General features: G+C 35.7%; 1 protein-coding gene across 1 annotated transcript in view; it reads right to left on the minus strand.

The window, feature by feature from the left end:
* The window catches only part of LOC150096409 (protein still life, isoform SIF type 1-like), a 479,324-nt gene that overhangs the window by 247,165 nt on the left and 205,651 nt on the right, over positions 1 to 26,508 (minus strand). The window contains exons 8-9 of the mRNA XM_090409055.1: positions 21,437 to 21,576; positions 194 to 461 (exon numbers count right to left, since the gene is read on the minus strand). Of these exons, the coding sequence (XP_090265181.1) occupies positions 194 to 461; positions 21,437 to 21,576 (408 nt within the window). The remainder of the gene's footprint in view (positions 1 to 193; positions 462 to 21,436; positions 21,577 to 26,508) is intronic.

The raw sequence follows: 26,508 nt of genomic DNA on the forward strand, positions 1-26,508 counted from the left end.
TATTAAGCATTATTTTTTTTAAGTGATTCTCACTCAGGAAAAGTTGTAACGTTATAGTACATTAGTACCGTGACTGGGCTACGAATATTTTCCCTTCTTTTATTAATTTTATAATCTGTTTTCTTTTGTATTTTTACATAGCTCGGAAACCGTTCTAGAAATACTTTTCAAATTATTTACAATAGTGGCATACCTGGAAGAGATAAGCATCACCGAAGGCAGTGCTGAGGCAAAAAATAAAATCTCTTTTAGGATGTTCGGGAATGGGCTGCATGATGGCTCCATCAACAATAATCAGATGCTTCGGAGTGGTGTCGATGGCCCGACCGTCTCTGTTATCACAAGGGTAAAATAAAAGTGTGGTGCCCTTCAGGCAGACCCAATAGCCCTTCCAGCCTCTTTTTCGAGCTAGCTCCACTTGCTGCCGCTTCCGCAATAGCCACTTCTTCACGCTCAGAAACCTGGAACAAATGGGAGAAGGGAACATGTTGAGATTTATCCTCAAATATAATTTTCGTACTGAAGTTCGAGTTGACTAAGATTCTTCAGCACACACACACACACACACACACACACACACACACACACTGGTAACTATTTTGTTGTACATTCGGAAGAGAGGATATCTTTTTCTTAATTACTGTATTCATGCAATACAGTAATTTATATCAGAAATGAGGGAATAAACTAAAATCAATTATTGAATATGCAGAATAACAAAAAAAAAACGGTTAATGAGTGGCAACATTATCCCAATGAATATAAAATTACGGGTTCAATATTTACTAATAATTTTTAGTGGTCTGTTGGATTTTCAGGATTTTCTGTCTCTTTACTTCTCCAGCGTATAGTAACATGTTTGTCTTCCAATATATAACTTAATCTTGTATGGAAAGGTCGGAACAGAGAGGTGGCAGAATGCAAAGAAGATTTGGAGGAACTTATTATGAAAATTAAAGAAAGTGCTAAATATGGTGTTAAACTTAACCTCAAAAAGGACAAAAGTTATGGCAACATGTGAACTTAATGGTTTTGAAGTAGATGGGGAGAAAATGGAAGCAGTTAACAATTTTGTGCTCCTAGGATCCTGAATTGATAAAGATGGATATTGTACTGAAGAAGTTAGAAGAAGATTACTACTCGGAAAGAAAGCAATGACAAACTTAAGCAAAATCTTTAAAGATAAAGATGTTAGCCTCGCAACCAAAATCAGAATCGTGAAAGCAATGATATTCCCTGTGGTACTGTATGAATGTGAAAGTTGGACCCTGAGAAAGAGTGAAAGAAGGAAGATAGATGTATTTGAATTATGGTTTGGAGACTTAAGAATACCATGGCTTACTAAGAATACCATGGACTGCAAAACAAACCAATAAATTAGTGACAGACAGAATAAAGCCAGATTGTTCCCTCGAAGCTATAATCATCACGCAAAAATTGTCGTACTTCGGACATATTATGTGGGCAAACGACAGTCTGGAGAAGATGATGATGCTTGATAAAGTTGATGGAAGCAGGAGAAGAGGAAGACCAAGAATTAGATGGGTGGATGGAGTTAAAGAAGCAACTGGAGTGCGCTTGGAAATTCTGAAAGACATGGTCGGGGAGAGATCTGAATGGAGAATGTATGTTCATGGGATCACCAGGAGTTGAAAACGACTCGATGGAACATAACAACAATAACAAAAAGGGATAACTGAAAAGCCCATAGCACTGTTTAATGGGCTGAAGTAAACTGGATAATCATTCGTTATTTATCAAACAGATTCTCTTTAAGCAGCACAGTTAGTGCTCGAATTCCATCGGCATAGAAGCTGGCGTTATGCATGTAAAAAAGTCATCTACAACAGAGATTACGTCAGTATTCTAGGCAGGATGGGTAATACCAGTCAAGAGAGTGTTTTAAGGTTGGGAAAGAGATCTTTGATTAAGTAAAATTACATGACTTTAAATTCACAATCACCCAGAGTAAACGAAACAGTGCACATCTCTAACAACACATTGACCAGGAGGTACTTGTCTATTTTGCGAGAGCCTATGGCACCTCTTTGGAAACTAGGATTTCTCACTCAGAAATACAGACAAAACGGTCAGAAGACCGGAAATAACTAACGCACAAGTTGCTTCTGACATAAATCCAAGAACATCAAGCCTAGAATAATTGATCTCATATTACTAATTATCGACGTTATCATTTATTTGATCACAAACATTTTTTTGAAGACACCACATAGGAATTCGGCTGTTGAGTCCATCATTGTGGTATGCGAAGGGAGATTATTGTCGTTAATTCTGAATCACAGCATATGCAACTAAAGCTATGAGAGTCGTGAGTTAAAGTCTGTTAACTGCGTGTGTTCTTCTGGCCGTTTGTTTTGTGAGTTTCCTTGAGGAAATTACGTATGAGAACTGATGGAATGAGAAAGCTTTCTTTAATGTGTATATCATTGCTCTGTGGATAGCAGATCTAAAACTATTGATTAGTTTTAGATCTGCTGTAAAAATCAATAATGGATTTTTATAAAGAGATGAATTTTAAACATATTAAAGAAAAACAGCCAGCTAAAAGAAACCTAACGGTGGTACAACATAAGAGAGAGAGAGAGAGAGAGAGAGAGAGAGAGAGAGAGATTTAATAATGATATCTGGTTCAAGTTCACTCGTTATAACGTCGAAATTTCGAGTCCTGTACGTAGGTTTTATTTTTATTTTTCAGAAAAGAACAATAGATAATCTCTCCTCTGTTTTATTTTTTGCTTAAGGCAACGTAAACATTTGACTGTGTTGGTGAATTCACTATTTGGAACATAATTTGGAACAGTAGAAGAATACTTTTTTAAAGATCATTAGAAATTATGAGCGAATTAATCCATTAAAAGTAGAAAATACTATAGACAAGGAAAGTTATAATCTAATCACATTAACTACATCTCATGCATATAAATTTCTCACAAAGTGTTGCTGATGTACAAAAGTCATACGTTCGCAGATACACTGAATAAGCAAAGTGATGGTGCATTCACTGTCCTCTCCCGAGGGAAAGTGCAGAAGAATACTCTCAAAATCATAGGGAAAGTTCAGAGGGCGGGCGGGATTATTTCCACAATGCTTTCTTCAGACATTTCCACCCATGAAAGTTTGTTTGTGAATCTATAGCTATTAGTATTAGTGTCATGAGTAGATTAAGATTAGATAAATCCGGTAAATTTGCCAAAGAGAGAAAGAGAGAGAGAGGTTCAGCATTAAACCTTTTCAAGCCACTTGAACTGGAACCCAATTCAAGTGGATTGGGTTCATCACCGGACAATGAAACTATTTATTCGGACAAGGACCTGTTGGTTCTTGTGGGGTTTTGGGTCCGGAAGATCCTTCATTAACGTTTTTTTCCAATTTGTAGCTAAACATTCAATTGTGTAATGTAATAAGAAAATTTTGCCTTGTTCTACTGTTTTAAGATTTAGTTTCCTGACTACTGGCTATACTCTCTCTACCTTTATCTAAATACCGAGTCTGGAAAAGTTACAAAATAGTTTGTGCTGAATGACAGGCATAAACAACTGCTGCCACATACTGTTCTCAAGAACATAGTTTATTATATTCTGTCAATTTCCTTTAATATTTCATTATCTTTTTTACATCTGCTTCATTCATCAACAGATTCATTGGACATCATCAGATGCTACATGGTCATTCGGTTCCTTGGTGATGTGGCACACCAATCCTTTCCAGGTGGTTCTGTTGTAGACTGTTTTGGAGGCTTCAACTCTTTGAAGGCCAGTTGCTCCAGACACACCATCCATGCAATTGAGGATCTACCACTTCCTTTTTTTCCAGGAACTTTGCCTTCTATTACTGTTTTGAGAAGTCCTCCTTCCATTCTTTCAATGTGTCCAAAGTATTTCAGCTTTCTTCCATCAGTATCCTTAAGGAGTCCTAAAGTTATACCAATCCTTTCTAGCATCTATTCATTTGTCTGCCTTTCTGAGTCTGTGAGGTCGTTTTTCTGTCAGACTTATTTAGATTCCAAATTTCACATCCATAAATTGCTATTGAAAAAAAAAAAAAGATGTACCCAAAATCATCAGCTTTGTTCGTTTGGAAATAGATCCACCCTTCCAGATTTTAGACAAGTCTTACTGTTGTTATAGCCGTTTTTCATCTTCTTTCGATGTCTTCTGAACGACAGTTCTTTACATTAATGATACATCCCAGGTACTAGAAATTGCTGATTTAATTATTTCTCCGTTAAGGTATACTTGTTTCTCAGGAGCTTCCCTATCTATATTTCCTTTGAGAACCACAATATATGTCTTGGTAGGATTCAGTTTATGTCCTCTATTCTTGCTAATCTAATCAACCCTATCACGGATTAACTTGATCTGTGCTTCTCTAATATCTGTGATAGCATATGCTAGAGAAACAAAATTATAAGAATTTTTATTTAAAAACTCAACCACATATTTTTAAAATAAATAACACATACATAGATAGAACGGGAGAGAGCTTAAAATTGAGTAAATTTGACATTGTAGAACATAAATAAATTTAACATGAAAAGAACCACTAAATGCAGAATATAACGAAGCTGCGACAGATTATAAATAATTAATTTTATAACTATAATAGAGAGTATTTTATTGTACAACAACATACAGCGCATCAGTATGTGTAAGTGCAGTAGATTGCAATTATGCTTTCAATTGATAACAAGTTTTTGTTTTAAAGGGATAAAAATCCTATGTTTTTATATAGCCAGTAAGTGAAACTTACTGGAAAACTTACTTGAAACTTGCCAGAAAACTAGCCGTTTGGCTTTTCATTTTAATTACAAGTTTTTGTTTTTTTAATGTGACTCTCACTGATGACTAGAGAACCTTTCATCAGTGTGAGTCACATTAAAAAAAAGGAGAGAGAGAAAGAGAGAGAGGATATTAGCACCGTGTATTGGCTTTTTACTTTTACAGTTTAACTGCTTTGTTTTATTTTTAATATATTTTTATTTATTTATTAATTTATTATTATTATTATTATTATTATCTGAGACATTCAGGGAGTCAAGGACTCATCGAGGGAGGTTATAAATCATCCAAATCAGCTATCATACGTTCCCTTAAATTCATTCACACCAGATGCACTCACTATCCCTAAAGGCAAATTATTCCACTCATTCACTGCTCTCTGAGAGAAAAAACTAGCTCTTACCCCTTTCTTGAATGTGAACAAACTTAACTTCCATGGATGCCCCCCCGTGTTCTCTCGCCACCTTCCATATATCGAAAAATTTCATCAGACGATATCCTATAAACCCATTCAAATGTTTACAGACCTCTATCATATCACCCCTCTTTCTCCTGTTAACCAGAGTCTGTAATCCATATACTCGCAATCTGTCCTCATAATCTAAATCCCATAATCTGGATATAATCTTTGTAACTCTTCTTTGCACCCTTTCCACAGCTTCTTTATCCCCTTGGAACCCCGGAGACCAAATCTGCGCACAGTAATCATCCAGGTGTGGTCTTATCAAAGCCTTATAAAGAGGCAAAACGACTTCCTCATCCTTACAAGTCAAGGTTCGCTTCAACATAGCAATTATCCTCTGAGTTGTATTTTTAACTTTTGCTATGTGACCTTTGAACTAAATTCTTATCCACCAATACACCAAGATCCTTTGCCTTTTCGGTTTCTCGTAGCATAATCCCGCTAATATAATATTCTGCTGGAACTCTAATCACGCTAAAGTGGATAACTTTCCACTTACTAACATTAAACTGATAGCCATTTTCGTTTGCCCAAATTTCCAATCTATTCAAATCATTTTGTAATTGCCGAATATCAGTAGTATCCCTGATTGTCGTGCCTATCTTCGCATCATCGGAAAACAATTCACATCTGATGATAGACCTTGCTTGATGTCATTAATGTATAGATTGAACAATAATGGCTCAAGGACTGAACCCTGAGGTACACCACTAGTCGCCTTAAATTTGGCAGATTCACACCTACTGTATACCACCTTTTGATATCTGTCTGCCAACCATCCCCTAATCCAAGAGTTTCTATTCCAATCCTATAATCTCCAGTTTATGCAACAGCCTTTCTTATGATATCCTATCAAATACCTTAGAAAAATTCAACATCATCATAATGCATCCAGCTCGGTTGTAGCATTGTTATAAAATTTGAGCAAATTGCTAAAAGATCACCTTCCTTTAGTAAACCCATTACTCTCCTTGCAGAGTATATCATGTTTGTATATTAGCTCGTTTGTTACTAGTTCTTACCAACTTCTTTCAAATCTTCACTACCACACCAGAGATACTGATAGGTTGGTAGTTAGACACATCAGTGTTTGCACCACTCTTGTACAATGGAACTATCATACATCCCTTCCATTCCTGTGGTATCATTCCTGAGCTGAGACCCAAGTTATACAAACATGTGAAAGGCATAGCGAATTCGGCTGACTAGTCCTTTAGCAAACGGGCTGATATTCAATCTGTTCCTATTGGCAAATTCTTATCCATATTATGCAACAGCTCTTTAACCTCATTTTCATGAACCTCCAACTCTCTTCATCCAATGTAACAGTAGCACTGTGCACCATGTTACATACACTTGGTTGATATATATCTTAGTAAAGTGAGCACTCATTAACTGAACAATCTCATTAGCTTCCGACACTTGAGTACCATCTGCATTCAATAAAGTTATTCTTCCATAGTCCTTCTTTCTTTTGCTTGCGGCATAACGATAAAATTCGTTTGGATTGACCTTAGCTTGCATGGCCAATTTCTTTTCATACTCCGATTTAGCTTTCCTAACAATACTCGTTACTTTTCTGGCATGAGCTTTATATATTTCATAATTCCTCTCACTCTTATTCTCACGATATTCTTTCTACATCTTCGTCTTGTGAATCTCTTGCTTAATAACGTTGCACTTCCATTTTACTCTCAACCTATTTATTCTTTGAACACTAGGGATACATTCAGATATTGAATATATCTGAATGTATCCTCATTTAAGCACTTTTTCAAAGATTCCCATGCATAGCTGACATTTTTCCCATTCAGTAACTGACACCATGGGACAAATATAGTATTCTCCTAAGTTGATCATAATTTCCAGCTTTGTAGTTCAGCATGTAACCAGTTTGAATCGGAGCATCAATACAATTAGATACTTCCCAACAAAGTAAAGCATGATCACTGTCACCAATTGGTGGTAAAACAGCCATGTTCTTGACACAGACCTCTCCGGACGCTATGAGCACATCCCAAACTCTTCGATCTCGAGTTCCTTCTATCATATACTGCTTGAGAAAGTTGTCTTGCAACAATTCAATAAATTCCTCTTCTTTCTTATCACGAGAATTCTCTTTTACCCAGTCAATGTTGGAAACATTATTCTTATCACTTTTATACATAAACCAGAAATACCGGAATCCTGTTCTAGGAAGGGAAATATGGAACTTTTTCCAGTCAATTCAGACCTCCAATAAGTGGATAGGATGTATCCATGGTTTGTGTATCCACAAACCACGCAGCCATATGACACGGTGCATTGTTTTGCTGAAAGAGACAATGCTCAATTCCACAAACAAAGGTCCGAGGCCAGACCAGGAAAACTGGACCACCTCTGAATTTCATAGTTGGGGTTAAGCACTCTGGTAAGAGACGTTCACCGGGCATCCGCCACACCCACGACCGTATATCTGCTCGGCAGAAGGTGTAGCGGGATTCTTCGCTCCATAACACATTTTCCCAAACTTCCGCGTTCCACTGTACACACTCTTTGCGCCACCGAAGACAGTGCTGTATGTTGGTTCGTTAATGTGGGACTTGCGTATTGCAGTCGGACCATGGAAAACCCATGTTGTGTAGTTCTGACTTTTTTGTGCAGATTCATGTTCTAGTCGATGCCCGGAACTTGACATTCAACGTGTCAGCGGACGAATGTGGTTTTCACATATTATCCTTCGTAGCATCCTAAGATCACATTCGGTGAGTGTGATAGATTGTCCACTGCGGGTAGCACATGCAGTTGTCTCACTGCTCTTGAATTTCAGCATGAAATGGCCCAATGTTTCAGCAATTTGCCCAACAGATAGGCCTGCAACATTCCTATCATAATGTCTATGTCAGACACCATCAGTTCACCCGGACACAGTTGCACCGACTTGGGAACATCATATTCTTCCAATTTATACCGGCTAAAAGCACGTCACTCTTAACATGGCACACGATGCACATGTGGGTGTCCGTTGACTTCTTTCCAAGCAGTGTATTCGTGCACAGTCGTTTGTAAAAGAAAATAAGGCTGGATCGAGCTGGAAATGAGACAATTTAATTATGATGATGTAACTATGCAGATAAACTAAAGCAGCAGGATACAAGACGGTAATCAAACCAATTTTTACTTAAGGATCTGAGTGCTGCGTTAGAAATAAAACAGTTGATCCAAGACTAAAGACCACAGATATAAGATTTCTGAGAAAAATTCGGAAAGTGAACAGATGGTATCAGTGGCATAATCATACTAAACATGACGATGTTTGGAAGGAAGTTGAGATTGCTAGTGTTCAGGAATGTGTTCGAAGAGCTAATGCAGGTGGAATGGCCACTTAAACAGAATGACAGAGGAAAGGTTAGCAGGAGTGTTTGATACCATGGTGGTATGAAAAACACTCAAAGGAAAACCAAAATATAGGTGGAGTTAATAGTGAAAGCTTTAGAAGACGAAAATGTAAATGTGGCAATATTGGACACCTGAAAAAAACCCGATTGATTTGGAAGAAAATTATCGAGAGAAAGCTAGTAATACGTTTTTCAACTAATTATTCGGTACTATCATAGTATCTCATATACTTTTTAATGATGGCGAAAATAGGATGCTCGTTAGAACAACGAAACAAAACGAATTACAATGACTTGGTCACCTAGAAAAACAGGACTTTAGATTATTGGAAAAAAAAGATGTATTTCGAAATAGCAAATAATTTATGGAGGTTGCAATCGTATGGGTTTAACACCTTCTTTACAATTTTTATTGCATATTTTTAGCAGGTAGGGGGTTCTTGTCAAAAATGTCCGTATACAAAATCTCAAGTTGTCTTTGAAAAGAATATATTTTTAATGTCAACAAACATTTGTCTTCGTTTTCATTTTAAACTTTCTGTCAGCCGCTACATTGATCCACTCGTTTTGAACTAAGTGAACAAGGGCGTTCATCTGTAGATTCACTAGGGGAAACGAAGACCTCTTTCTTTCAGATTTACCTGAAGGAACTGTGTCAAAATTACCATACAGATTTAGCTAATGTCCCCCGAGGTTTAGGGTTTCTTTTTTTTTTTTCTCTGAGTCAGAGATCGTCTTCCATTATTCACTTTTGTGTGAGAGCCATCTTTACACGGAGTATCTGTCTAGCCTTCGTTTACCCTTCTGGTGTCTCTTGATATCAGCGATTTAAATTAGAACGAAATTACCATTTGAGAATATTTTTTATAGCTCTTCTGCCTTCATTCATTTTGAACAATTATGGAAATTCAGACGGAGAATATAAAAGAAAAAAACTTGTATTAAAACGTGTCCTGTCTCTTTCAGAAAATCTATAATAAACTTTTCCCTTGCAAAAAGAGACAAACTTTTTTTACATGTGCAGGTTCGCTGTTGTTAACCTGGAACACGTACTTTTTTGCCCTCCTTCTTTGAGATTTCTTCTCATAGAAATTGGATCTTCTTAGTGTAAAATAGTTTACTGACACGTTGCTTTAAACCTGTTTACTGACAGGTTTAAAGCAACGCGAAAAAATTCTTTGCAAACTAAGGAAAGAAAGTTCCAGCACACCTTTTGCTTGTATATATAATAGATGTAATTTTAACACGATCCTTGTGTTGAAAGTTTTTTCGCTTTGGTTACACCATAAATTAAAGATGCCAAGAAATAATATTCTTGCTTTAATCCTTTATTCAAGTGTGTAAGGAGACAGTTTGCTCATGAAGTATCTTCATGAATGGGCTACTTGTACGAGGGTGGTCTGAAAAGTTCTCGGCCTAACAATGAAAAAACGAATTTATAATTTCAAAATTATTTTTATTTTTCAACATAATCTCCCTTATGACACATAGATTTATTCCAGCGATGCTCCAGCGTCATTATCCCATTCCTGTAGTGACTCCCAGTAAGATCTGCAAAATACCCCTCTAAGCTGCAGTCACTTTTTGATTAGAAGAAAAACGCTGACCAGCGAGGAAGAGCTTTAGTTTTGGGAATGGATAGAAGTCAGAGGGAGCCAAATCTGTTTGGGAATAGGGTGGATGTTCCAACAATTCATAGTGCAGATCCTTTAATTTTCCTATTGCCAAAACACCTTTGTGGACAGATGCATTGTCCTGAAGAAAGACGATTTTTTTCTTCTGCAAACCGGGTCTTTTCTCACGAATGTTTTCGTGTAGTCTGGTTAAAAGATCGGAATAATATTCCCCGGTTATTGTTTTACCCTTTACAAGATAATTAATAAACAAAATGCCTTTAGCATTCCGAAACGCCAATGCCATGACCTTTCCCGCTGATGGAATCGAAACTTTGTCGCTGAACAACCGGCTTCTGTCCACTGTTTTGACTGCTGTTTGGATTCTGGTGTGTAACGGGGAATCCAAGTCTCATCCATAGTAATAACTCGACGCACAAAATCCGTTTTATTCTTGTTAAAACGCTCCAAGCACTGTTCAGAGATTTTCATGCGAGTACGTTTTTGACCTGCTGTGCGCAAGCGCGGCACCCATTTTGCGCAAAGCTTTTTCATTTGCAATTTTTCATGTAAAATATATCCTACACGTTCTTTTGAAATGCTTATAGTCTCAGCAATTTCAAGCACTTTGACTCTCCGGTCATCCAATTTCTGGTGTTGATACACTTCCGGTCATGATTTCTGGTGTTGATACACTTTTTGGACGTCCTTCAAGTGGATCATCTTCAAAGCTGGTACAGCCACGTTTAAACTCGACAGCCCGTTTCTTAATTGGCAAAAAACGAAGAAGAAGAGTGCCCGTAAACTTTTAAACTTTTATGAACTTCGAATGAATTTCTTTTGCGTTAAACCTTCTTTTACAAAGAATTTTATAACCGCACGATACTTAATTTTATCCATTCCAAGGGTTACGGACAACACTTTTGCTTCAGATAGCTGTATAAAACTTGATAGAATGACTTGCAATTTCACATGAATGCTTATGATAGATATACCAACGCAGAAAAAAAATGTTGTCGATATTGTTGCCATCTATGGTCGAGGCAGAGAACTTTTTAGACCACTCTCGTATAAGCAAACAAAGTTTGCGTGTGAAGTATCTTCACGACTGGGCTACTTATTTATAGAATATAATGACTTCACATCACCTGCCTTAATATCCCATAATGCAAAGCAAACCTAATTTGGAAGTGTATAATGCTATCCATTATGGGAAGGACCCTTCCAAGACCGGTTTGGACCTTTATTGAGGTCTCATCAGTGGGAGCCAGACCCAAAGGTGATATGAAAGTTAAAGTAATGCAGAAGTCATATTTCCATATACGTGTAGCCAAAAAAAGTGTGTTACACTATTCAATTATTTTGTATCATATCCTTATGACTGCGGCAATTACTGAACAAAACTGATAAAATCATGTTTTTGTAAATTAGGCTTATCAAATACATGCTATTGATTCTTCTCTTCTCTGTCTCTTTAAATAAAATCAGTCCCGTTATTTTATTACCACTTCTCGTATTTTTCAAACTGACTAATTTGTCGAAGGTATAATGATTTAATGAATTAATTTTTAATCTTTATTTTCCTCGTGTTTATATGGAAAATTTTCATATCAGAATAGTTGACGTTTGGATGCCTGCAAAAAGCCTTATGATATATTTTTTAACTTTATTAATACAGTATATCATAATTTCCTCACTAGATGAACCTGAAAAATTGAGTTCTGACCGCAAAGTTTTGATACCTGAATCTGTAGAATAGCAAAATTAAAAAAAAATAGAAATCCTGTAATGTGTTTTATTTGCAAAAGACAGTAGGCAGAATTCTTTTAGACGTATGTAAATTTTAGAAATCCATCGGCAGAACGATCACTTTGGATTTTTTCCCCGATAGTTGAGTGGCTACCAAGGATTTTGAAAATCTCAGCGAGAATACACCAGAAAGGTGCTGTCACCCAGTAAAACTAAACTCTACCTAGTATTTATTGTGGGATACAGTGTGAGATCTTGAATTTTTTTAGTTTCAGAATTAAAAGCCTTAGTTCCGGGGTTTGACAGAATATTAATTCAAGATGTAATAGAAATATTGCAGAGAAGAAAAGTAGCAGAAAACATAATACAAATAATTAAAGAAATATATTATAATAATAGCTGTATAATTTAATTAAAAAAAAGGAAAATCCTACTTGCATTTTTTTTATGTTGAGCCCATACACGAGAGGGTGGTTTGTCAACCTATGGTACATTAGTACTGTGAATGGGTAGTGGGTTGGGAAAGGAGGACTTGTTTACATTTGATTTAAAAGTCTGTATATTGTATTCCTTGGGAAGCACAGCGAGGGGGGGGGGACTGTTCCACAATACAGCAGTTGCTGGGATGAAGGAGGAAAAGAAACGTGTTCTGTTGGTTTCAAGGTGCACTGAGAAGGGATGTTGGGCAGCAACTGCACGTGTTCCAACGAGCTTAGTACTAAGTGGGGGAATTATTGATGCTATTTCAGATGAACATTTGCCATGGAAATATTTGTAGAATACACATATTGCAGAGACCAGTCGTAGAATACACATATTGCAGAGATTCTGTGCGAAAGTGGGAAATTGGGAGGAGTGAATTGGTAAGAGGTGGGTTCATTAAAAAGTCTAATTGCTTTCTTCTGCATTGAGTCAAGAATTTTGAGGGAGCTTTTTGGGGACTCATTTGCATGCTTCAAAGATCGACTAACTCGGAAACTGGCTGAATAAAAAGCCTAGAAATAGATCCACTTCTGTTTGACGATCAATGATTTAACTGGCGAAAGAGGTCATCCATTTTTAAATTTGAAACTGAATGCACCTGGATTTTCTATGAAAAAGAAACATCTGATATTGTGCCCAAACTTAGAATCTGTCTACTCCGCTCTTTAGATATTGTAGTTCTTGATCCACATCATCATTGCAAGACATTGCAATACTAATGGATAATGAGCCTTTTGTTGGCGATGGGAATAAGAAGTCGTTGGTATACGACAGTATTTATGAAGGTCTTAACAAATCTAATCTGACTGAACAGAAGGAATTAAAAGATTTGTTAAAGACTTGAATTTATCTAAACAATAATCATAATGACTTGGAACGCGAATTCATTGTTCGAGGTCCAATTCATTGGTAATTAATAATAAGATAATTAATTCAATAGGGTAACTTAGTAAAGTATTATCGTGCAAATAATAAATTAAAAATAATGAATACATTTTATCAGCATAAAAAACAGCATAAAATAATTTTTGGAAACACAACAGGAGACAGGAATCAGTAATAGATTATATTGTATGTAACAAAGTAACACACGCATCAGAAATAGAAGACGTTAGAGTGTTAACATCAGCAGAAATTGGAAGTGATCATAATCGTTTAATATGTAAACTAAGACTTTACAAGAAATGGGTGAAAATAAAATCTAAAGAAAACCAACACAATGCCGAAATAAAATTTAAAGTGGAACTATTAAACGAAGAAAGTATAAAAACATTATACTACAATAGATTAAAACAAAAGTTCCAAGATAACCCATTAAGCAGTGAACAACATGTAGAAGATAACTGGAAGATTTCTAAAACATATTTAACTGAAATAGCAAGAGAAGTGTTAGAAGTGAAAAAAAAAGAATAAAAAAATCAAGAAGATGGACTCCGTGGTTTAATGAAAAAATAAAAATATTAACAAAAGAAAAAAAAATATCAAAAATATCTACAAATGAAAACAACAAATAATTGGAACGGATATAAAGAAATAAGAAATAAAGTTAATCAAAAGAAAATAGAAAGCAAAAATCAATTTTGGGAATCATATACAAAAGAACTTGAACATGATTTCTATGGTATACAGAAACAAATGTGGAGATTTATTAATACGCAAAAGAAGGAAGAAGCTGAATATATCCCAATATTAAAAGTAGAAATAGAGGAATTAGAAAATTATTTTAAAAACCTTTATAACCAAACAGTTGAAACAAAAGTAGAACTAAGTAAACAAACAAATCAAGAAGAAATAAATACAACAAAAACGAAAATTGAAATAACAGAAATTGAAAATGCAATTGAAAAATAGAAAATCACCACGTCTAGATAATATCAATAATGAATTATTAAAAAATGGTAAAGAAATTATAATTGAGTGTTTAAATATACTATATAACCAAATAATAAATACAAAAAAGATTCCGGTAGAATGGAAGAGAAGTATAACAATACCAATATTTATAAAAGGAGATAAAAAAACAGAAAATTATAAAGGGATAAATTTCTTAAATACCTCATTAAAAGTACAAACAAGAATCCTAAATAATAAAATAACAAAGGAAATTAACCTACTAGATGAACAAGGTTTCAGAGAAGATAGATCATGTACAGATGCAACATTCATAATTAGACAATTGACAGAGAAAACAATAGAATATAATAAGAAACTATTTATATGCTTTATAGACCTGGAAAAAGCATTTGACAGAATATTAATTCAAAATGTAATAGAAATATTGCAGAGAAGAAAAATATCAGAAAACATAATACAAGTAATTAAAGAAATATATGATAATAATAGCTGTATAATAAAAACACAAGGAAAAATAAGTAAAGAGATACAAATTAGTAACGGCATTAGACAAGGAGACCCTTTAAGTCCAACAATATTCAATATAATAACATATGAAATAATACAAAAAGTTAATAAAATACAAAATACAGGAGCGAAAATAAATAATAAGAACTATATGTTATGAGGATGATGTAATATTAATTGCAGAAAATGAAACTCAGCTACAAAGATTACTACATACATTTAATAAAGCAGCAATTTTGTATAATACGAAGATATCAAAAACTAAAACAAAATGTATGACAATATCAAAAGAACCACAAAGATGCAAATTAGAATTGGAAGGTACTATTATTGAACAAATGACGAATTACAAGTATTTAGATATATAACTGAACTCGGAAGAAAGGCCACATCTAGAAGTCAGAGAAGAAGAAAACTGCAAGAATATCAGGATATTTGAACGAAACAATATGGAAAAAATAAATATCTTAGAGTAGAGACAAAAACCAGAATTTATAAAGCAGTAATCAGGCCTATTACGACATATAATGCAGAAACAAGACCAGACACTAGGAAAACAAGACAAATGTTAAACACAGGTGAAATGAATATATTAAGAAAAATAGTAAATAAAACTACACTAGGTAAAATGAAAAATACAGATATAAGAAAACAGTGTGAAATACAAGCAATAAACAATTGGGCAGCAACCCGAAGAATAAAATGGATTGAACACCTGGAAAGAAGAAGTGAAGATATAGTTGGAAGCCAAAGAATAAGAGAAGAACAGGAAGACCTAGAAAAAGACTAAAGATAAAATTAAAGAAGATGAAGTCTTTGTCGTAACAGATATTACATCTAATGCGTGAAGAAGAAGAAGAAGTAACTTATTGAATTAGTTTCACCAAGGAGCTAAAATTCCTGTTTTGCATATAAAACAAATTTTTGGTGCCAGAAATATTTTGTTCGTCCTTTCTGCCACCGAAACTTTCAGAAACCAAAGTATATTTATTGATTGTACCGCAAGTAAGAGATGTATTCAGAACTGAAGAATTCGAAAAGAGTTTTCAATAAAAACAGAACCTGGAAATAAATCACGGATATTGTGGAAGGATTTTGAATAAAGAAGATACTACAAAGAACTGATTGTTCAACTTACACAAAAGTATTACAAAATGGGTGAGAACTGAAATTCACTTTCTTCATTCTTTCCACAGTGCAGTGAGAAATCAGTATGACAGCGGTTCATTCCACCAGGAGGTGCACAGGTACCATATATTTCAGGTGTTTAGTTAATTCGAGCACCTGTGAATGAGCAAGTCGGTTGACGAGTTCCTCTCATACTCTCCTCATGTTTGGAAACATTTCCTTATGCTGCAAGTAATCACAGATGGATAAATAAACTGTGATCGCGAAGGCTAGGAAACAGCATTCAAATACATGGAGATGCAGATTGCAGCATTAAAACGTTGCTGTATATAAACACGAGGTCCTAACATATGCCAAAAATACTCTTGCACCATCACCTCAAACCTACTTCTCTTGTCATGGATTCATGCTAATTCCTGAATACTACTTCCGTGATTCAGCACAGAAGGCAGCCTTTTTAAACGTCGCAAGTTGTCGGAGTTCTTGTTCCCGTATCTATTTTAGCTGACATGAGCGAAAATCAGTGATGGTCGAGTCAAGACAGGGGCAGATAGATGTGTCCTTTCTGTTAGACTCTAAGATTTCTTTAATCCTTCACTTATCAACAATGTGTTTTCAATCAAATAATGGCTGTCTGGCTAAATATAAACTGCTTGAAAAGAAGTCAACGGACACCATAGTGTGAGGAACAATCAGTCACGGCGCCTACTTTAATAAGATGTAAGACCTGTCACTGCGATTTCTGAAGCAATCCTAAGTGATATACTTTCCACAAGCGCCTGGAAGCATGTAATAAGGTCCTGGGATGTTGTGGGGGAAGACGTCCCTTGACTACTCTCGACGGTACAGTTAATCCCACAGACGTTCAATAGCTTAGAGATCAGGGCTCTGTGGAGGCTACTCAAGAGTAGCGACATTCATATCCTCAAACCACGCAGCCATATGACAAGGTGTATTGTCTTGCTGCAAGAGAATGGAGTCCACAAAGTAGGAAGCATTGCATTGTCCAGAATGTTCAGATACCTCTCGGAGTTCAATGTTCGTGGCACCACAAACAGAGGTCCGAGGCCAAACCAGGACCATACCGTCACACCGCCACCTGCAAATTTCATACTTGGGATTCGAACTCTGGTAAGAGACGTTCATCTGGCATTCGCCACACCCACACTGGTCCATCTGCTTGGTAGAGGGTATAGCGTGATTCGTCCCTCCATAACTCAGCTTTCGAAGCTTCCACGAAAACTGTACACGCTATTTGCACCAATGAAGATGACGTTGCATGCTGTTTCTGGTAATATGGGCTTGCATATTGCGATCCTACCATGGAAACTCATGTTCTGAGTCTCGCTTCTGAATATTTTTGTGCACATTCGTGTTCCAGGCGATGCCTGGAACTTTCATTCAACATGTCAGCAGAAAAATGGCGATTTTTACATATTTTCCTTCCTAACACCCTACGGTCACATTCGGTGAGTCGTTCACTGCAGTTGACTCACTGCGATTCCATCTAGTATGGTATCACTGACAAATTGGACCTGAAATGGCCCAATTTGTGAACAATTTGCCAAACAAATAAGCCTGTAATATGGCATCCTATCACAATCTCCTCTATCAAACAGCGTCAGTTCCCTTCTTGCAGCCATTTCATCTAGAGACAATTGCACACACTTGAGAGCATCATATTCCTCCAATTTATAGCCGCTACTAACACGTTTCATGGCACGATGCACTTTGCCCATGGGAGTGTCTGTTGACGTTTTTCCAAGCAGTGTATTTCAATATTTGGACCATTCTTTTTACACTCTATACTCTCTTGTGCATAAACAAGATAGGCATCAGTTTCCAACATGAGTATGCCGAAACCTTAGACTAAGTATCATATATCATTTTAAGTTAAGACTTTTTTTTTTCCAAAGAGAGCGTTGGTTTCCCCAGACGAGGGTGAGTCTAATAAAATGATCATTTAGTATGTATTCTTGAACAAATTATTAAAAGTAAATGTGGACTATTTATATTGCGGAAGTGTTTATTATATAATAATGCACATTTATATATGATTTCATTTATAAGGTATATTAGTGTCCACTTGTTACATTTACGTTTGCTTCTCCATCTAGTTTTAAGGTTTATAGATGGAAAAGCGAAATTTTCAGAAGATACACCTCGTAGCATGCAATGCCTACGACGGTCCCGGCTGAAGTGATTCATTTTGTCCCTTTTCCCGTCCATGGCCATACTGTAATCATAGTCTTTTTCAGCTTTAATACGAGTAAGTGACTTTTCCCTCTGACAAATCATCTGGAGGAGTATTATCACGTGTTATTTATGATGACGTCGTTTCTGCTGTGACTGTTCAATCAGTTCACTTCTATTCACAATAACAGAATGAAAATCCTCTTCGGACGAATTCTGATTCAACAGATAATCCATGTTGAAGAGCTGTAGGTATGACCTTTGATCTGGATCCTTTTATATCGTTTAAATTTAGTACGCTTTTTGGACCATCTTCAGTATAACTTCTGTTTTAAAACATATTCCGTTCAATCTTCAGATCTTCACTGTGTGCTTCAAATAATCTTCGGTTGATACAATTTACACTCCATTTTCAATCCTCAATGTCAACATTCTTCGGACCATTTTCAGTTGTTAGTTTTCTCCTTTATATATATATATATACATACAAGAACGAGAGATGGTGAACGAAGAAAAGCTTTTTCGTTCTCTCATCGCTGAGGGCATTAACAATCAACAGCTGTTAACTCTGTTGAAATCACACATCTATTCGTTGAACCATCGAATACTATTCTCACATTTGCAGTGGTGATTATAAGAGCTTCTCCAACTGTGTTTTAAATGTGCGAAAATACCTGGAGCAGCTATTCTAGGCTATTCACAGTTCCAAACTCCGACAACAAAATTTTCTTTCACGTATTACATTTTCTTTTTGACTGCACTGTTTTGTAACATCCTCCCCTGTTATGCATTTCTTGAAAAGTAGAGCAATCCTTCAAATACAATTAATAAGTTTGTTGTTCTGTCTACTTTCTGCGTATCCATGTACTAATGTGTGTTACAATCATTGAATACACTGATCAATTACTGGTATATGGAAATATTTATTCCCCCCCCCCCCCCAGAGAACACGAAAAGAGAGAAAGAGAGATAAAAGAGAAAGATAGGGAGAGAAAAGGTGAATAGGTTAATTATAAAGCGACAAACAGTAAAATAACGAAAGAAAGAATCATAATAATTTTGAAAATGAAGAACAAACTAGAATATGATAAACTTTTTTCGATAGACCGCTTGAGGACATTAGTACAAAATTCCTTTTCTGGTTGAGTCGCTTGATTCAGAACTTCTTTGAATTATTCAGGAATACGACCATGTGATGGTATAATCCCCAAACATTTTTCCACAAAAAATCCTTCTAAACATAAATCTTGCTTAGGGAGGGTAAAGAGTGGAGCCACATCTATCGATGCTGAGCATTGGGATATCCCTCCATAAACAGAAGATATTTAAACCAAATCTGGCATTATGCGACTTTTTTCTTTTCCTAATACGTAAGATGTCACTCAAGGGAAGAAGATCGAAGTATACAAATATAGTAGTAAGAGGAGATGAGATTTCAACAATGGCCACATGCAACGCTGTTCCTCCCTATCGAGAATAACATGATAAACAGAAAGCACGAAGCAGTGAATTCAAACAAATAATCGATGTGGGAGGCAAACGGACGATCGGCAGACCCTAAAACATAAATAGACGAACTGTAATTGGTCAATTGAGAGAAGAGAAGAGAAGAATGTATCCGAACGTATTAAGCATCTGACACCGTCCTCAATGGAGCAAAACAGTACAGTAGACGACCATTGATGGAATACCATACCCCAGGCAGATCCAGTTAAGGTGGTCAAAGGAGTATCAGTATTGGGCACAATAGTACACTAGAAAAGTCGCATGGATGGAATCAGTCTCCAGTTCCTGTAATAATAGGAACATCATGAGGATAGAAGGACAAGGTTATGGCGACAATAACATAAAACTGTCATGCTTGGTTTTGGTTACTGTACTGCAGAGCTGAGTTGGAGTGATAGTCTGAGGCATGTTTTCCGGGCACTCAGCCTTTTGATACAAGCAAGAGTAACAATCGAATGATGTGTCCAACCCGAATGCTGTTCTCGAAAAATTGCAACCCTTCCTGGTGACTATTAACCATTCACATGGGGGACACTTGAAGCAGAACTTTATCAATCCTTTCGTATGGATTTCAATTTTATTGAGAATATTTCGGGATGTGAATAAATGAGATATTTTCACCATCATTAAAGCTGAAGGAACTTGTGTTTTCAAGCTTCCATAGGTATTCTGTTTCCACTCGAGATAAGTTAACTGTGGAATGTTTTTGAAACCTCGTGGAGCCAATCGAGCGAGACTGTTTTAAGTTCTAAACAACTGAACACTTGGCATTGGTGGATATGTCTTCTGGTTATTTTTTCACTTATCAAAGAAATCAGGTGAGACTCGTTTAGCCTGGCATTATGGAAATCGTTGGCACCATTCTCCGCTTATTACTATCTCAGAGGTTTAAGGGGAAAAAAAGCAAAGAAAAACGAATACATGTTTGGCAGAAAAAAGACGTGTGACGTGGAATACAAGTCCATTAAAACTGAAATGCCACTTTCTGTATTTTTTTGTTATGACACTCCCACTCATGAGGGACTGTATAACACAACAGAACAGTGGAGAATAAGTAATTACTCACAGAAAAAAATTCATGGTCACATAATGTGACCATCAATTTTTGCTCTCTCCATTGACAGGTAAAACTTCAATATTGCTGGTAAAGACTTATTTCTATCATAATGCTTTGATTCCTTTATTTACGAACATAATCACTGTTTCGTACAGTTCTAGATGTGTCGTCATATTCCAATTCCTGTAATCCAGTGACTTCTTGCTTTTCTAAGAGACAAACACGTGTAGCGCACCTATGTCGTTGCATTTTGGGAAAATACCGTGAAGAAGTAATTGATTACTGCCAACGCAAAGACCATTTCTTAAAATACTAACAACAACCGAAACGCTGATGACAATTTCATATCATTAATCGCGCTAATCGGTTTTATTATTATCCAATGAAATTCCACACGGACACGAAAATGACAGGATGTCAAACGGTGACGAGTACTTCCGGTTAATGTTTGTCAACAAATCCTATAATACGGAATAAACCGAGAGCCATTTTTAATGTAATTTCTAAACTAATTCTGTTTTATCTTGTCGTTAACTGATTTTAATTTGTTTGTTCAGTCATGACAAGCACTCCTTGTTATCCCATAAGGAAGTACATACACGATCATCCATTTTTCTTTCTCTTTCTCTCTCTCTCGGTTTTCACGGCCATTACAAATGGCGACTATTTTAACACAAAACAAGCACTGAACGACAGGTAATACTCACCCTGCTTTCCTGACAGCCCCCGTACAATTGAAGGACGCAGCTGCCGCCCCTGACCTCGTTCTGTAGGGACAGTTCCGGGCATCCACATCCTCTTCGTCGCTAACAGCCGTGGTCAGCGAGAGCCGGTCATCGTCGGACATCTTGGGACACGGAGAACAAAGCATTTAATATATAGTCGTTATGACAACCAGCTCTAAAATCTTTTATAGATATTTAAAATAATCTTATACAATGGCATTACACTAGTATTCAAATTGTCGCCACATTTCCACATATATTTCGCGTATGTCAAGAGCGAGTTATAGAAAAAAAAAAATCCCTTTCAGATCGAAGGTAATCATAGCAAGCAAGGATGCACGTGCTTGTGCGCGCCGGCAGCGTTCCTGCAATGACGTTAGAGCCGGGCACTTGGCAAGTCTCCAACTGCAAATTTATGTAACGTTTGGAATAGCGCCAGTATAGGAGGAAGTATTATGAATCAAATCTTGTCGGGATCCGTTTAAGATGCAAGAGGAAGTTTTGCAAAGTAAACCCCCGATGGAGAAGTCGACCCCCGAGACACCCTTCGAGTTCTGAAAGTATAAAAAAAAATTTATGGGAGCCGTAAATAGAATAATCGAGCCGTGATGGTGCAGAACTTAGCCTTTTTCGACAGGTGGAACTAAGTTGAGAGAAGTAGGAGGAGCAGGAGCTAGAGGGGGATTATTAGAGGATGGTATTGTTGTTAGTGGGCGGTTAAGTTATGCGAAGACGAACATGTGGACAAATGCGATAAGCAGATAAATGCCTACTTACATTAAGGCACGCGACATATTTATTTTCTTATATGTAGTCTTATAGCAGTACTAAAACTGTTCGTATGTCCTCTTCTGTATAATAGATTCTACCTCTACATCTTCCGCAATGCGAAATAATAATTTGGTAGTGTTTAAAATAGTTAAACTAGACGTTTAAGTATTACAAATATTTAATATTTTCACATTTTAAACATATATAATATAATCATTTCTTTTATTAATGGCAAACTAAAAGTCTTAAAGTACTATCAAGTATTATTTTAAGACTGTTAATGATTTACATGTAAAAATATAAATGCCAGTATATTTATCAGTTAATATTATTATTCATCACATATTACAAGTACCGGAGATTAGTTTTAACACATAATTTTCATACACAGGGTTGGATAGAAAGCCATAACCCTTTTATTCAAAGTTATAAACGGAAACACGAAACGTTTCCTTTACAACTTCGTATCAATTTTTGTATAATCATTTTTTTTTTTGTATTTTATTTCCCAGTTTTATTTGGAATAATAAAGATAGTTTTAGCAAATTCATACGCATATTTGGTGGGAAAATACAGTGCAATCGAATGAAGTACCATCTATCAATTCTACTGCATACATCGAAGCAGTATTTGGTATGTTGCTATTTATATTTTCTTCCCTTAATTTCTAGTTTAATATAATTACAAAATAAAGTACCATTTTAATCCAAAAGAGCCTTAAATAATAGAAGTAAATAGCAATTTTTATTGAGAATAATGAAAGTAAATCTAGATTATAAACTTTAGAAATTCCTGGCAGTATTGAAAATATATTGGGAAGATTCATTTCGAGATTTACGAACTAGAATAATAATAAGAATTAAAGCAAGAACTGGAAACATATGAAGCACTAAAATAGATTAATTTCTTCCATACAAACGTATGAAATTGATAAATGCTCATCACTAAGTTCTTTTTGTTTTCCTGATCTGTTGGAAAGCAAATAATGGGAGAAGTGTATTACTTCCTTTGTTCGCATAATTTATTCTTTTATATTTTTAAGTTTTATTCTTTTACATAATGAAAAAGCTGAGTTTCTGGGAAAAAGCAGCATTCAACATCCGGTATATGAGACTAGATAGTTCATCTCCAATCGAAAAGTACTTACACATTTCTTTGCATCATAATCGGGATTGGAATTCAGATATTTCTAACCAATAACACATGTTAGGCGTGAGTGTGCGATATTAGTGCTGAGGGAAGGCAAAAATATTTCGATTGTACAAAAATAAAGATTTTCGACAATTTATAAAGTCTGGTATGTATAGAGACAACAGATAGAAAACAAGTAGTGGAATTTGAAACGTAATGCTGTCGGAAAATATTAAGAATTGTTTAGAGTCAGCACGTGCCTTGTTGAAAATGGACGACTGCTCCAGTAGGCAGAAATAATGGTGTTTTGGGGCGGATATTAAAAAGTAAAACTAAATTACTGGGCATTTCATAAAAATCCGACCAATTATAAATACGAGGGGATCTGGAAAGTTTTGATAAACAGCTAGAACAAAAATGATATTAAAGCAACTAATATAACCACAAGAAAGAACATAAGAAGATATAAAAGTCCCATTCATAACCTTGCTACTAGTATGTTCTTTATTGCGGTATATCAATTGCTTTATTGGACTGCTAACCTTCTGGAGATATGTGACAAAAAATTTGTTTATTATTCAAATTAAGTGGATATTGAATCCAACATTATTTCATAGCCGAATATAGAAACTACAAGAGTTTCATACTGAATATAGAGACTATAAAAGTTTCGTAGGATACAAGCGTACGCCAACCTTTCATGACAGGGCAACTCGTAGTAAAGGTGAAGCAAGCTCCGATCACTGCCCTTAGTATTTTTTCCCATAATGTAAAACATCTCCTAGGAGATGTATGATGTTATACATTATGGGGGGAGGTCACTACCCAGATCGGTTTCGATCTTTTTTGAGGTCTCGTCAGTGGGAGCTAGACCAAGAATACTCAAGATGAAGTGATACAGAACTTATACTTTACTGTACGAGTTGCTAAAAAAGGTTTGTCACATTACAAAAGGCACCAATAATTACTGAAAAAGGGAGCCAAAAAGAGCTTCACTTCGGCAATGCAAAGTTATTCAAATTAAGTGGATATTGAATCCTTTTTTTAGCAATTCGTATCGTAAAGTATATAAGTTCTGCATCACTTCTTCCTGAGTATTCACTGACGAGACCTCAAAAAAGGTCGAAACCGGTCTGGGTAGTGACCTCCCACCATAATGTATAACATCATACATCTCCTAGGAGATGTGTTTTACATTATAGGAAAAATACTAAGGACAGTGATCGGATCTTGCTCCATCTTTACTACGAGTTGCCCTGCCACGAAAGGTTGGCGTACGCTTGTATCCGCCGAAACTTTATTCGGCATGAAACTCTTGTAGTTTCTATATTCGGCTATGAAATAATGTTGGATTCAATATTCACTTAATTTGAATAATTTTGCATTGCCGAAGTGAAGCCTTTTGGCTCCCTTTTTCAGAATATGTTTATGTTCTTCTAAGAAACACTTAATGAACTAAAAAAACTGCCATTTTACGCAAGTCATCTTACGTAAAATGACAGCAGTTTTAATACAGGTTGGATATTTGCTGTATTACCACAGATGCACATGTAGAGTCCTTGTAACTAGTAACACTTGGAATAAAAACTTGGCACTCGCCCCTGTACATTGCTAAATGGTACAAGAGTACTTGCGATCCTTAACCTAATTTTATAAATGTAAGAATTTAAGATGAGGTCTTTATAAAAGACCTCATCTTAAATTAGAGACAACACCCTGTAATTTGGGCGTATCTTAAAAACAAACGACTTTTTCCCCCCAATATATTTTCTTCTTTAGACATGCTTGGTGCCGTGTTTCATTTGCATATAATTATGTGAATTAATTTCAGTAACTTTCTCTTAATTAGTTTGTTAATTACACAGTCTTCACTAGCTAAAACCCGACTTGCTAGCGTCAACTTAAATGGGTTATGAATGTTGCTGTAGTTACCTGTTCTCTCATCAGTAGCAACGTGAAACATTTAAAACAAGTCTGGCAAACGTCCTGGCAGAAATAAAAGAATTTTGATGAATGATAACAGAGAGAATAAAAGAAGTACTGCGGCATCTGAAATTTAAAAAGACCGAAAGGAAATTGTACGTAACGTCCGCGCGAGACTAATAACGCGGGGCACAAAGACCAAGATGAAGCAAACATTAATAAAAAGAACCACTTCTGAAAGAAAAAAGAACTTGGCAACGAGTCCAGAAGGATAAGAATCGATGAGGTGTCATTGAAACTTTTTGCTCTTTCATTTGGCTTAAACCACCGTTCTTTCATAAATGCATCAATTATTAGTGATTTAGCCCATAAAATTTGTTATTGCGAAGTTGTATTTTCATATCATTGGTGTAGAATAGGAGGAGTAGGGGCTTTGGATTTATAACAAATTTAGTTCTGCAATTGTCAAATACTGCAAAAAGATCGCACTATTTAAAGAATATAATTAAATGAATTAATATTTAGGTGCATTTCAAATCTATGTCCAACTACATATTACAGATAACTTGACCTGATCTATTTCTATGCGCGACTACACTACTTATGTACGTATTCAAATAGGGCTAGACGAATATTTTATGACCTCTGATGCCTGCCATCTGTCAAAAATAAATCCACTATCTGAAATGATAGGGCCAACTCCAATAAATGTTAGCACAAATAGCGAACTGTATTACGAAATTATATGCAAAGTAAGTACACTCAGTGAATTCAAGGGATAGTTCAAAGTACATGTAGTATGACATACAAAATCAGATATGAAAGGCTATTTTTATGACATTCTCTCTCTCTCAGATTATTTCCAGACTTTTTTAAACAATATTTCTCATTTTATTAAAATTCGCATCCGGATTAGCCCACGAGGAAGCTCAGTGCTACCTTTTTCATGGATGATAACAATATGAAAACCTCCTATAGAATCCTTCTTTTTTGTAGATCGTAATCAAAATCCAAAGCACAACTAGCTAGCAATCATTTTATTCCATCGTGATGTTTTGCACTAATCAAGTGTACACTTATTAAAATGACAGACTTTGTATATTCTTTACTGATTCAAATTTATCGAGATATAAAATTTCATATTGGAAGCATCGTTAGATCACATATCATATTACAGTAGGTTGTAAATTTAATCCAAAAACACTTGAGTGCATCTCAAGCCCTTTGTT

The sequence above is a fragment of the Typopeltis vanoorti genome, chromosome 19, assembly GCF_054136105.1.
Source record: "Typopeltis vanoorti isolate ZY-2024b chromosome 19, IOZ_Tvanoo_1.0, whole genome shotgun sequence".
Classification (NCBI taxonomy): domain Eukaryota; kingdom Metazoa; phylum Arthropoda; class Arachnida; order Uropygi; family Thelyphonidae; genus Typopeltis; species Typopeltis vanoorti.